The sequence below is a fragment of the Lontra canadensis genome, unplaced genomic scaffold, assembly GCF_010015895.1.
Source record: "Lontra canadensis isolate GAN:19392208 unplaced genomic scaffold, GSC_riverotter_1.0 scaffold20, whole genome shotgun sequence".
NCBI lineage: Eukaryota > Metazoa > Chordata > Mammalia > Carnivora > Mustelidae > Lontra > Lontra canadensis.
In genome coordinates this window covers 23,541,271-23,553,825 of record NW_022631014.1, presented here as the reverse complement: position 1 = coordinate 23,553,825, position 12,555 = coordinate 23,541,271, and the positions used below count along the sequence as shown (strand labels likewise).

Here is a 12,555-nt window from a genome sequence, read left to right as displayed (position 1 = left end):
AATCAGGTACCAGTATGTAGAGCTCTGACAGCATAGAGCCACCGAGCTCAGAACTCCGGTCTGAAGAAGTTGTTGGGGCTTTTGATCTCTTTCTGGATTATTTGTTCAAGTTCTATGCAACAAGATAGGTGATACATAGTAGCTTTCAACTTTTCCTGTAGTGTTACTTCCTTTTTTCTAACTATACCTTCATTTATTTTCTTTTACTCCACTGTGGTCCTTTCTGCCATCTAGAGCTTGTAAGTGCATTCAGTTTTGCACAACTTATGTGGTTTTTGGCTCTCCTGTCATTTGCTTTCAACCCATGACCTCATCAAATATTATAACCTTTATAAATAAAGGTTTTATTGGAATGCAAATTTGAGACCCAGCATCTAAAAAAAAAAAGTTAAGTATTTTAAGGCAAAAGCTCAAATTTTCCTGAGTGATCAGTAAGTTACTAGGTGTAAGAGTGCCATTGGTTGAACATTTTGTTCTCTTGGATCATGTGTTGACAGTTTTCATTGTCAGTCATGGTTTTTCAAGTTTGCATATTTCACATTGTTTAGAATTAGTTTTTGCTTGTGTCTGATGTCCTTCATGTTTTAATGATGTGTACCCATGCTCCCCATAATGTTTGTCTTATTGATATAGACAAGAAGAAAGTATAAGGTTATTTTGTTTACTGTTTGATTAAAACAAAATTCTCTTTATTTTTGTTTCAAATTATATTTAGTTTTGGGGCTCAGCCACTAGTTCTCAGCAAGCTGGTACCACATTTGTGTATCCTATTTGGAGATTCCAACAGTCAGGTAAAATTTTACTTATATTCAAGCATTGACTAATTTTTTTGGCTATCTCTTCTTTCCTAGCGCCCTTACTCCACTTAAAAAAAAGAAGAGGGCAGGTGGAGTTGGGTAGTGAAATCAAGATTTCACCTCATTTTTTCTCTTAAAATCCACCAAAGTTACTTTCTAAGAACACATTTTATTCACATAAGTTGCTTAAGTTTGTTACTCGTTTGGCTAGTATTAAGGATATATGGGACCAAAAGGATAGATCTTGGGTTTGAAAGACTGAGTGACAAAGAACTGGATTCCTTTTTATAGTCCTCCTATTTGTTATTTGTGAGGACAGGTTGTCAGTGTCCTTTCTTCATTCCTGAATGTGGTTGCATAACAACAGCTTTTTACAACAGTCATAACCCTATTTAACAGGAAATTTGTAATTTCTTTACTTGAGCTGTGTATGCTGTAGGCATAATACAGGGGTGTATCCTGGATCTTGTCCATCTTAGTGGATTTGAACCTTGACTGTAACCTTTTTGTCATAGCTTGGGCATTTGGAATAACTCTGGATAAAGTTCTCCTTGCTATTAGACCCTGGCTCTGCCTCTGGAAGTTGAAGAGAGTTCTATTACCTCTTTATTTGCTCTTTGTGACCTGTGCAAGGGAACTAGAGCTGTCTTCCAAATTCTGTCTTGAGGCCACATTTTTTTTCTTTTAATTGTGCTAAAATATACACAACATGAAATTTACCTTTCTAGTCATTTTTTAGTATCCAATTCATTGGCATTAAGTACATTCACGCTGTTGTGCAACCATCACCGCCATCCATTTCCAGAACTTTTTCATCTTCCAAACTCTGTACCCATTAAATAATAACTCCCCATTCTTCCCAACCCCCCAGCTCCTGACAATCACATTTTACTTTCTCTCCATATGATTATACTACTCTAGGTACTCCATGAAAGTGGAACCATACAATTTGTCATTTTGTATCTGGCATATTTCACATAGCATAATGTCTTCAAGGTTCATCTCTATTGTAGCATGTGTCAGAATTTCTGCCCTTCCCTTTTTAAGGCTGAATAATACTCCATTGTATGTGTATACCACATTTTGTTCATACATTCATCCTTAGGTGGACATTTGGGTTTGCTCCACCTTTTGACTATTGTAAAGAAAGATGCTATGAACACTGGTGTTGAGTTCAGACCACATTCTTGAAGGGCAGTTTTATTCGAGGGAAATATATTGGCCACAATAATACTTGTATTCACACAATTATTGGCAGTTCTTTGTGCAGTCTTATTACAAAAAGATTTTTTAAAAGCCGCATTAGTAACTTTTATATACATGTTTCTTAGATTTCTACAAAACCTTTTACAAGGTTTCTCTAGAGTTTTCTCAGCAGGTCCTCTTGGTTTTTGTTACTGACCTGCCAAAATCTCTTAGGGGTTTAGAGGCATTAAAACAACCGAGAACTTTAAGTTGTAATGGTGCCGTGAGATGACATATTTTATTATGTCTCATCTAAGCTTAAGTTCTGAATTCCTTGGCAGGTGAGAGATGCTGCAGTATTGGCTATAGTGGAGATCTATAGACATGTGGGAGAGAGAGTGAGGGTGGATCTCTGTAAGAGAGGAATTCCTCCTGCTAGGTAAGTCTTGCTAAAAAATTTTTTTTTTTTTTTTTGGCTACTCATTTTATAAGTTTTAATTTCATGTACGTTTGTTTTAAATAGTTTCAGTTTTCTGAGATTTTTAAAATTCACAAGATATGGGCACCTGGGTGGTTCAGTTGGTTAAATGTCTGCCTTCAGCTCAGGTCATGATCCCAGACTCCTGGGATCAAGTCCCACATCCAGCTCCTTGCTCAGCAGAGAGCCTGCTTCTCCCTCTCCCTCTGCTATTCCCCCTGCTTATACTCTCTTGCTCTGTCTGTCAAATAAATAAAATCTTTAAAAAAATAAAATAAAATAAAATTCACAAGATACAAAAAGATGTGTAGGCTTTCACTGTTTAAAAAGTTCTTTACATCCTGTAATTTTTTTGGACACTGTTTGATTATATATTCATGTATTATTTAATATGTAACTAAATACCATCCAGGAAACTGTCTTTTGATACCAGACAGTAATAATCATTATTTGGAAGATGCTTGATCAAGAATTTAGTAAAAATGGGGCACCTTGGTGGCTCAGTGGGTTAAAGCCTCTGCCTTCAGCTCAGGTCATGATCTCAGGGTCCTGGGATCGAGCCCCCATCGGGCTCTCTGCTCAGCAGGGATCCTGCTTCCCCCTCATTCTCTGCCTGCCTCTCTGCCTACTTGTGATCTCTCTCTATCAAATAAATAAATAAAATCTTAAAAAAAAAGAATTTAGTAAAAATATTAATCTACTCATTAAGTAAATATTTTTTTTGAGTGCCTCCTATTGAAAGGTATTACACAAGATACTGGATAACAGAAAGCTATACAAGAATTAGTCACTACTGGGGCACCTGGGTGGCTCATTCAGTTAAGCATCCGCCTTCAGCTCAGGTCATGATCCCAGAGTCCTGGGATTGAGTCCCACCTCAGGCTCTCTTTTCAGCAGAGTGTCCTTCTCCCTCTCCCTCTGCCATTCCCCCTGCTTATACTCTCTGGTTCTATCTCTGTCAAATAAATAAAATCTTAAAAAAGAAAAAAAGAATTAGTCACTACTCTTAAAATCTAGTCAAATAAAAAGGAAAATTAAGAATATCTGAGTACAGTGGCATCAGTTAAATCAGTAAAAATCGCATTGATGAACTTCTCATGTATCAGAACATTTTTTTCCAAAGGTAATTTTTTTCCTTTAGTACTTTTCAGAGTTTCTATTTTTATTAAAGATATTACTCCAGTTAAATTTTTTGGTAATCACATTTTAGTCCCATTTTAAGGGGGGCTTGAAAGGATTTCTTTTAACTTTTTATTACTGAAAATTTCAAACATAGAATGAAGTAGACAATAGTGTAATGAACTTCATGTACCCATTACGCAGCTTCAACAATTAACAACTCATGGCCAGTTTTGTATGTTATAATCTTACCTACTTACTCTTGTTTTATTTTGAAGCAAATCCCAAGTCATTTTATTTCATCTGTAATTAAGTGCATTCAGTACTAGCATCACAACTTAAAGGTTTTTTTGCAAATAATTCTATAAATCAAATATCCAGTCAGCATTCAAATTTCCAGTTGTTTCATAAACGTCATAAGTCTGTGTATATGTTTATGGGTTTCTTTGAATCCATATCCAAATAAAGTCCAACAATTAGTTGATAAGTTCTTACAAGTCTTTGTAAATCTTTATGTACCTCCAACACTTTTTTCTCTTGTGTTTATTTGTTGAATAAGGTAGGTAGTTTATCCTGTAAAGTTTCCCATATTCCAAATATTGCTGATTCTTTTTCTGTGATATCATTTAACATATCCTTCTGTCTTTATATTCTACAAATTGGTAGTTGGATCTCGAGGCTTGATTTGATTTTTGGTGGTAGGGGGTGGGGTGTCAGGAGATTGAAGACTACTTCAGAGGGATGTTCTAACTCTCATCATATCTGGCTATCTCTCTTACCATGTAGTTTTTTTCTAGTACTAATTATTTTTTTATAATAAGATAGTCCATTAATTGTGCATTTTGTTTACTTACTCATTTTCTACTTCCAGGACTAACAATTTCATTTGAGTAAATTTTACATCATTTTATGTAAATGAAAGAAATGATGTTAATGTAATGTATTTATGTGTATGTGTATATGTATGTATATTGCATTATATATTTTGAAATTTCTATTTAAAAATTTTTATTAAATAATTTATAATTTTATGCAAGTATGACATCCATACAGAAATGTATGTAAATCATGAGTATACAGCTCTGTAAATTATCATAAAGTGAATACACCCATGTATCCACATAGGTGGCAAAGTTGAATATTATAATCTAGAAGCTTCCCTAAATACTTCTTAATTCTTGAATTTTTGAGTTTTATATAAATGGAATCATATAGTATGTGCTCTTTTGTGTCTGGCTTTTTTCAGTTAATGTTGTTGTTATTATTTTTTAGTGATTTATTTACTTATTTTGGGGGGGTGCAGAGGAAGAGAATCCTTAAGCAGACCCACTGCTGAGCTGGGAACCCACCATAGGACTTGATCCCACAACCCTGAGAGTATGACCTGAGCTGAAACTGAGAGTTGCTTACCCATCTGAGCCACCCAGTGCCCCTTGTTTTAGTTTATTTGGGTTGTTGGATCTGGCTATAGTTGTTTCATTTTCATTGCAATTTACTTTTTTATGAATAAGTCCTACTTTATGAATCCATACTAATGATGGACTTGTGAGTTATTTTCAGTTTATAGCTCTTTAGAATAATGCTATTAAAAACATTCTTGTACATGTCTTTTGGTGTACCTGTGTATTCGTCTCTTAATCTAAGAGTGGAATTGCTGGGCCATCTGGTATGTTCACCTATAATTGATATTGACAAACAGTTTTCCAGAGTGGTTGTAACCATTTATTTTCTTGCTGACGCTGTTTGCAAGTTCCTGTTACTCTACATTTTCACTGATATTTAGCATTATTAGTCTGAATCTTACTAATTTTAGGTTTCTGATGTATGTATTTTCATTATAGTGGTAATCTGCATTTTTCTGATTACTAATAAAGAGAAGAACCATTTCATATATTTATCAATCATTTGGATATGTTCTTTCAAAGTGTCTTTTCAGGTCTCTTGCCTATTTTTAAAAACTGAGTGGTCTGTCACTTTTTAAAAATTGATTAGGGGGTGCCTGGGTGGCTCAGTTGGTTAAGCAACTGCCTTCGGCTCAGTTCATGGTCCCAGAGTCCTGGGATCAAGTCCCACATTGGGCTCCCAGCTCCATGGGGAGTCTGCTTCTCCCTCTGACCTCCCCTCTCATGCTCATTCTCTCTCTCTCTCAAATAAATAAAAATCTTAAAAAAAAAAAAATTTTGATTAGGAGGGGGCGCCTGAGTGGCTCAGTGGGTTAAGCCTCCGCCTTTGGCTCGGGTCATGATCTTAGGGTCCTGGGATCGAGTCCCACATCGTCTCTCTGCTCAGTAGGGAGCCTGCTTCCCCCCCTCTCTCTGGCTGCTTCTCTGCCTACTTGTGACCTCTCCCTGTCAAATAAATAAATAAAATCTTTTTTGAAAAAATTGATTAGGAGGATTTTTCAACATACATTCTAGGTACAAGCCCATTGTCAGCTATGTATATGTTTCAGGTATCTTCTCCCACCTTGTGATTTGCCTTTTTACTTTTTTGATGGTGTCTTTTAATGTACATAAGTTTTTAATTTTGATGTAGCTTTTGGTCATTTCCTTTATGATTAGACATTTCTGTGCCCAGTTTAAGAAATCTTTACTTAACCTAATATCTTAAAGACATTCTCTGGGTGATTGTCATGAAGTTTTATTCACATTTAGATTTATAGTCCATGTGGTATTTTCTTTGAAAATGGTGTGAAATGGGGGTTCAGAGCTTTCTGTCCTCAGTTTCTTACTCCTATTTTGCTACTCTGTTATTTTCATGCTTCTTAATATCTTGTTCTGCCATTTTCCCCAAAGAGCTCTCCTGGATACTATCCTTTCTGTACCTGACCTCTGTGGTCTTCATTCTGAGGTGTCCCACCTTCCAATTCCAGTGTTCCCTCTCCCATTTCATCTTGTCCACATCTTGTCTCTGGGCATCTTGTTCTGCTGTCTCCCTGAGTCTCTGGAAGATACTGTTCTGTAGGATGAAGCAACCTGTGTCTTTAAACTGAAGTGCTTGCTTTAAGATAATGTGAATATTTTTATTTGTTGTGAGCATTTTATTTGTTGAATTCAGTGGGGGTAGGAGGTAAGGCTAAGGTTTAGAAATCACATTATGATGAGTGTCTAGAAGGTTTTCAACTCTAAAAAACATATATTTTTTGAAAATTTTATTTATTTATTTGACAGAAATCACAAGTAGGCAGAGCAGCAGGCATAGAGAGAGGGGGAAGCAGGCTCCCTGCTGAGCAGAGAGCCCGACGCAGGGCTCGATCCCAGGACCCTGGGATCATGACCTGAGCTGAAGGCAGAGGCCTCAACCCACTGAGCCACCCAGGCGCCTCTAAAAAACATATATTTTTAAGGTAGAAAGTGTCTGCATTCTCAGTTTACAACTAAGAACTGACAGGATATGGGGGCGCCTGGGTGGCTCACTGGGTTAAAGCCTCTGCCTTCGGCTCAGGTCATGATCCCAGGATCCTGGGATCGAGCCCCGAATCGGGCTCTCTGCTTGGTGAAGAGCCTGCCTCCCTCTCTCTCTCTCTCTGCCTTCCTCTCTGCCTACTTGTGATTTTTGTCTGTGAAATAAATAAATAAAATCTTAAAAAAAGGAAAGAAGGAAATGACAGGATATGGACCACGGCTTAACTGAGGATGTAAAAATGACACTATGACAGAAACATAAGAGTAAGTCAGAGAACATGTAGCAGTTAAAAACAAAATGACAATGGCCCTCTTTCCTTCCCCAAATCTCTAAGTTCTAACTTTAAGAATAAATAATATCATAGGGGCACCTGGGTGGCTTAGTCAGTTAAGTATCTGACTCATGATTCCAGCTCAGGTCATAATCTGAGTCCTGAGATTGAGCACCATGTTGGGGTGTGGAACCTGCTTGAGATTTTTTTCTCTCCCTCTCCCCCTCCTTCCCCTCCTGTGCTTGCTGTCTGTCTCTCTCTCTCTCTCTCTCTCTCTCTCTCTCACAAAAAATAAATAAATAAATCATAGCATGATATATTGGAAAGTAAAAGCAAAGCAAACTAAAAAATACTGCTGTCAGCATAATACCATTTTGATCTGAAGAAAATTTATATATGAATACAAACCATCAGTACACAATTCAAAAAAATTGGATGATGGAATTGTGTTTGGGTTTTTTTCTTTGTTCCTAATTATGTTTCCTAGTTTTCTTTTATAATGAATGTACACTGCTTTTATAATAAGAAACACATTGTTAACTAAAAAAAAAAAGTGATACCAGAAGTATAGAAAGTAATTCTGAATATAATCAGAAGCAGTAACAGAATTGGTGTTAAAAGAAAGTAGGTTAATAGAGAAGATGTTAGTATTAGTCATATCCATATCACCTTAGTTTCTGTCGTTTTATATTTCATTGTTTTTATGTTTGCCTTATGTTTCCTTTGCATGAGTTCATGTACTTTTAAAGAGGTCTTGGTGACTGAGTACATTCATTATAAGGTTGTAACAAGTATTTTGATGGGTTTGGAGAAATAATTTTATGAGGAAACATGAAACTGTGTGCATGTAGGTGCTGCCTGTGTTTGGTTGCTTCTGTACTCAAGCAGGATGGGCTTGGTGTTTTCTCTCAGTAAGTGAGGTAATTGTAAAAGAGAGTTGTATGAAACTGAATTCCTGAACATACTTTTCTCAGGGAGGTGGTCAAGGAAATTGTTTCTATTTAAACTGTATATAAAACAAAATGTATTCTTTATTCCCAGGTTAGAGGTGATTTTTGCCAAATTTGATGAAGTGCAAAAGTCAGGCGGTATGATTTTGAGTGTCTGCAAAGGTAAGAATAAATAATTAAGTTATTTCACTTGTCAGAGATTTCTAAGATTATTTAGCAAAGTTTTAGATACTAAAACGTGTTTTCAAATCAACTATTATATCACTCATTTGATTTTGTGGCTTGAAGCTTAATTAAGGTATAAGAAAGTCTTTAGATACTGCTAATTATCATCTATTCTCTGACTCTTTTAGAGTAACTGAAAATTTAATTTTGGGTCAGTTGTGTAAAATGATACTGTTCTTTTGGCTTATTTTTTGTAGCTTCTGGGTTGAAGATTTGTTGACCCTCTTGCCTTCCATGTTCCGTGCATAAAATATTTTTATTCCGAAAGTAATTGTTTTACTTAGTTGTTTTTAATAAAAGTTTTGGGGTTGGTGGGCTTTATTTCACTTATGTGTAGACTCTCAGTGATGATACTGGTGAAGAGACATAGAAGTAGAAGCTTTACCAGAATGATCATCTTTGGCTTCTCAATTGGAATTGAAGGAGGTTGCAGGTTAATATCTGGCACTTAACTCAGTTTTGTGGTTGCTCTTCTTTTTGTAAGGTTGCTAGATTGTGTTTGCTTTTAGTGGGTGGCATTTACCCAGATTTTAGTTTTTATCCGTGTATGTGAAGAATATATTCTATTTCCAAAGATAACATAGGTTGTTTTTCTACCTAGGAAAGTAGGTTCCTATTAAAGAGAGTGGGGTAGGAAGGCACCTGGGTGGTTCAGTCTGTTAAGGGTCAGTTTTTAGTTTTGGCTCAGGTCATGATCTCAAGGTCTGAACTCAACTGAGAGTCTACTTCCCCTCTCCTCCCTCTGTTCCTTCCCAGGTGCACAGGCACGTTCTCTCTCTCTAAAGTAAATAAATGGAGCATGATTAGTTTAGTAATGTAATTGATATAGGGGGAAAAAATTGGTGTGTGAGTTGTATAGTCATATAATGAAAAAACTAGTTACTAATATAATTTAGTTCTTTTTCTCTGGATTAAACCAAGACTGAGCATTGTTGTGTTTCAGGAAGTCAGATGGAGTGAGAATTTAATGTTAAAAAGATTGTGTCTACCCTAATCTAAACTTGGTTCCACAAGCATAAATTGACTTCAGCGCTACCAGTCCTCACCCTGACTGCCAGCTTTTCTCACTCTTCTCTGAATAGAAGGTGTTTTAAGTACCTCATCCTTATTTTTCCAGCAGTTACCCCTATTTCCATAGAAACCAGAAACAGCAGGAAGATGGATAGTTGTTCAAATTCCTTGGATTGAGACTGCTGTGTTTTCATACCATTTATAGTGCATTCTCATTTGTGTACTCCAGACTATGTAGTTACAACTCTAAGAGAAAAGTATAATGCATATTATAAATGTAAGGTATTATTTGGATACAGTTTATTTTGAAAGTGCTGCATTTCTTGTATTTTGTGAGGTTATTTCTGTTATCTTCAAAATAGATTTTATATTCCCTATTCTCTTAGCTCCCATTTCTTTTTCTCTTGTTTCTCTCTCCATAAACAGGAGGTTTGGGGTCAGTATCTGGCGTTTGTTTCTCTTAGAGGGAGTCTTCAGAGATTTTTTTTGTATTGGAGATTATCTGAATATTGTAAGTGTGGTCATATGTGAATGTTAAAATCTAAGAGGTATACAGTGGGGTGTAGAAGTAGGTCAGGATGTTTTTGATGACAATATTATGCTGTCATTGAAAAATACTTTATTGGATTCATTAGTAAGGGAAGAGACTATAAGAGGTAAGCCTGTTTATCATGTTGGCAAGTCCCAGGGCCCAGGTCTCTCCTCTCACTTGTCTGTATTCTCTGTAATGTAATCCAACCCAAAGGCTTTAAATGATAACTATTTGCTGTTGACTTCTAAATGTGTGGTTCTGGCCCTCACTCATCTCTCTTATATTCCAGATTTGGTAGTTTGTGGCCTCGATGATGTTTCCTTTGGAGTGCCTAATAGGATCTCAGGCTTAACATGTCCAAAAGTAGAAAGCCTGTTATCTCTTTCTTCCCCTCAAATCTGTTGTTCCCCCAGTTTACCCATTTCAGTCAGTGCCTCCACCGTCAGCTCAGGCTAGAAACCTGGATTGATCACCCAGTCTGTCTACCTTTGAAGTCCTAATGTATCTAAAATTTGTCCTTTTTTCCCCTATCTCCACTGCTAAAACCCCAGTCTAAATCTTTAGCTTTTTTCCCCCATCTCCACTGCTAAAACCCCAGTCTAAATCTTTAGCTTTTACCTCGATTATTGCAGTAGATTTCTGTTCCATGTTTGCCTTCCAGAATCTGTTTTCGACCCAGGTTTGCCTTCCAGAATCTGTTTTCTACCCAGAAGTGAGAATGATCTTAAAATGTAAATTAGATCATGTCTCAGCACTGTTGAGACATGATCTGTCCTTCTCAACAAGAGAAGTTTCTGCCTTGGTGAGCCTACATTCTAGTGAGGGAGATAGATCGTAAACAAGTAAACAAGTAAGCAAATAAGCGAATGATTATCCAGAGTGATTGTAGTTGGTAATGGGAAGAAATACAACTACCCTTTGTTTAATGAATTTAATGAAATTAATTTAAATTATTTCTAAAATTCTTGCAGCTAAGTGAAAAGCATTAAATGAAAAAATAATTTCCACTAACCTTATGGTATGTGTGTCATCCCAACCCAGGACAATGAATAATTTTTTAATAATTTTTATAGGTAGAGAAATCTATTAACAGAACATGGAAAATGAGTTTTTGTAAGTAATTTGAAGGCAAAAAGTTAGTACCCAAAGTAATACTCTTTTTTAAATTTTTGTATGATTTTTCCCTACAAAATTTCTAGCCCTTTTGGCTTATTGTAATAGTGCACCCAGCCTAAAACTTTAAAGTTATGGGACAGAAATACATTTTAGGGCAAAATAAAGGCTCAAAAAAAAATTGTGGAAACAGGTCATGCACATAAGAGACTGAGAGCCATTGAAGATACCACCTTTTCTTTTTCGCACTTGATGTACATGTGCAAAGCAAATTGTTATGAATTCACCCAAACATGGCATTCAGTTCAGATTTGTTCCATATGATATTCTAGAAACTGTTATGTTAAATAAAATTTTTTAGTGTGTCTGTGCCTGAAGCCATAATAATGAAACATCAAACTTCTTATATTGATTTAGAGTGCTTTGAGATGAAAAAAGTGATTTTAGTAAACAGACAAAAGCAAAAAACCCAGGTTATAAAGGTGGTATAACTTGATTATAAGAGTTATTTTTTCCTCTTTAGTCTACCTCTTCTACCTTTATGCATGTCTCGGGGCACTTTTAAAATTATTATTATAATAAATAATATCTTGTGCTTTTTTCCTGATTTCGTTCAAAACTGCTTTATCTATATTCTTGATTCAAGTTTTGGTTGAATTCTTTGACTTGATTTTCTAGAGAATTAGTTCAGCACTCTCGAGACACAAAGTAAATATATCATCAGTGATGTGAGCATATCATTTAGTATAGGAAAGGGAGAAATGCTTTTTTTTTTTTGTCTTGAGGGTTTTTCAGGTCAGACTTTAATTCTCATATTACAAAGTAAGTTAGGCAGAATCCCTAAATACAGTAGAATTAGTTCGGCTGTGAGAAGGAAACGGAGTTTAATGTTAATCAGATCAAGGCTGGAAGAAGGCAATACCAGGAGGAAGGAAAAGGCTGGGAGTTGCAGGCCCCCTGTGATTATGGCTGGGCCTGTTGTTGTCATGGAGCTTTCTAGACCATCTCCTACGCTAAGATGTAAACACCAACAGTGTTGGTGGCTGTGACTGCAAGTCTTTTTCTCTTTGACTGTGATAAAACTATGCATAATTCTGATTTGTCTCATTTGCGTAGGACCTAATGAAGTCTTGGGGTGAAATCATTGTAAAATGTTTCCCCACTTCTCTATTTGAAACAGTTGCTAGGAAAAGAATGCTCTAGGAGGCTGGCAATAAAACAAAGCATAGGAATTAGGCTTTGAAATTACCTTGAAACTTGGCTTATAAGAGGCAGTAAGGTAACTTGCAGTCTAGTTTTTTGTATGGTCGTTGCATACACTTTCATGAAAAGCAAAGCAGCCCTTAGATTGATTTTAAAATGTGTCTGTTTGTGACCGTGAGCCCCAGGGCTTCCCGGAGCTTGACAATGTGCTGATGGTTGTGCAGCTTGGATGGTGGGTGCTCCGTGTCCTGCAGCTGCGCACTGAC

The 12,555-nt window shown here is 36.3% G+C and overlaps 1 protein-coding gene across 40 annotated transcripts in view; it reads left to right on the top strand.

The window, feature by feature from the left end:
* CLASP2 (cytoplasmic linker associated protein 2) overlaps positions 1-12,555 on the top strand; it is a 178,362-nt gene that overhangs the window by 25,036 nt on the left and 140,771 nt on the right. For all 40 annotated transcript variants that reach the window (XM_032861326.1, XM_032861329.1, XM_032861328.1 and 37 more), the window contains 3 exons: positions 716-791; positions 2,324-2,421; positions 8,297-8,367. In XM_032861326.1, the coding sequence (XP_032717217.1) occupies positions 716-791; positions 2,324-2,421; positions 8,297-8,367 (245 nt within the window). The remainder of the gene's footprint in view (positions 1-715; positions 792-2,323; positions 2,422-8,296; positions 8,368-12,555) is intronic.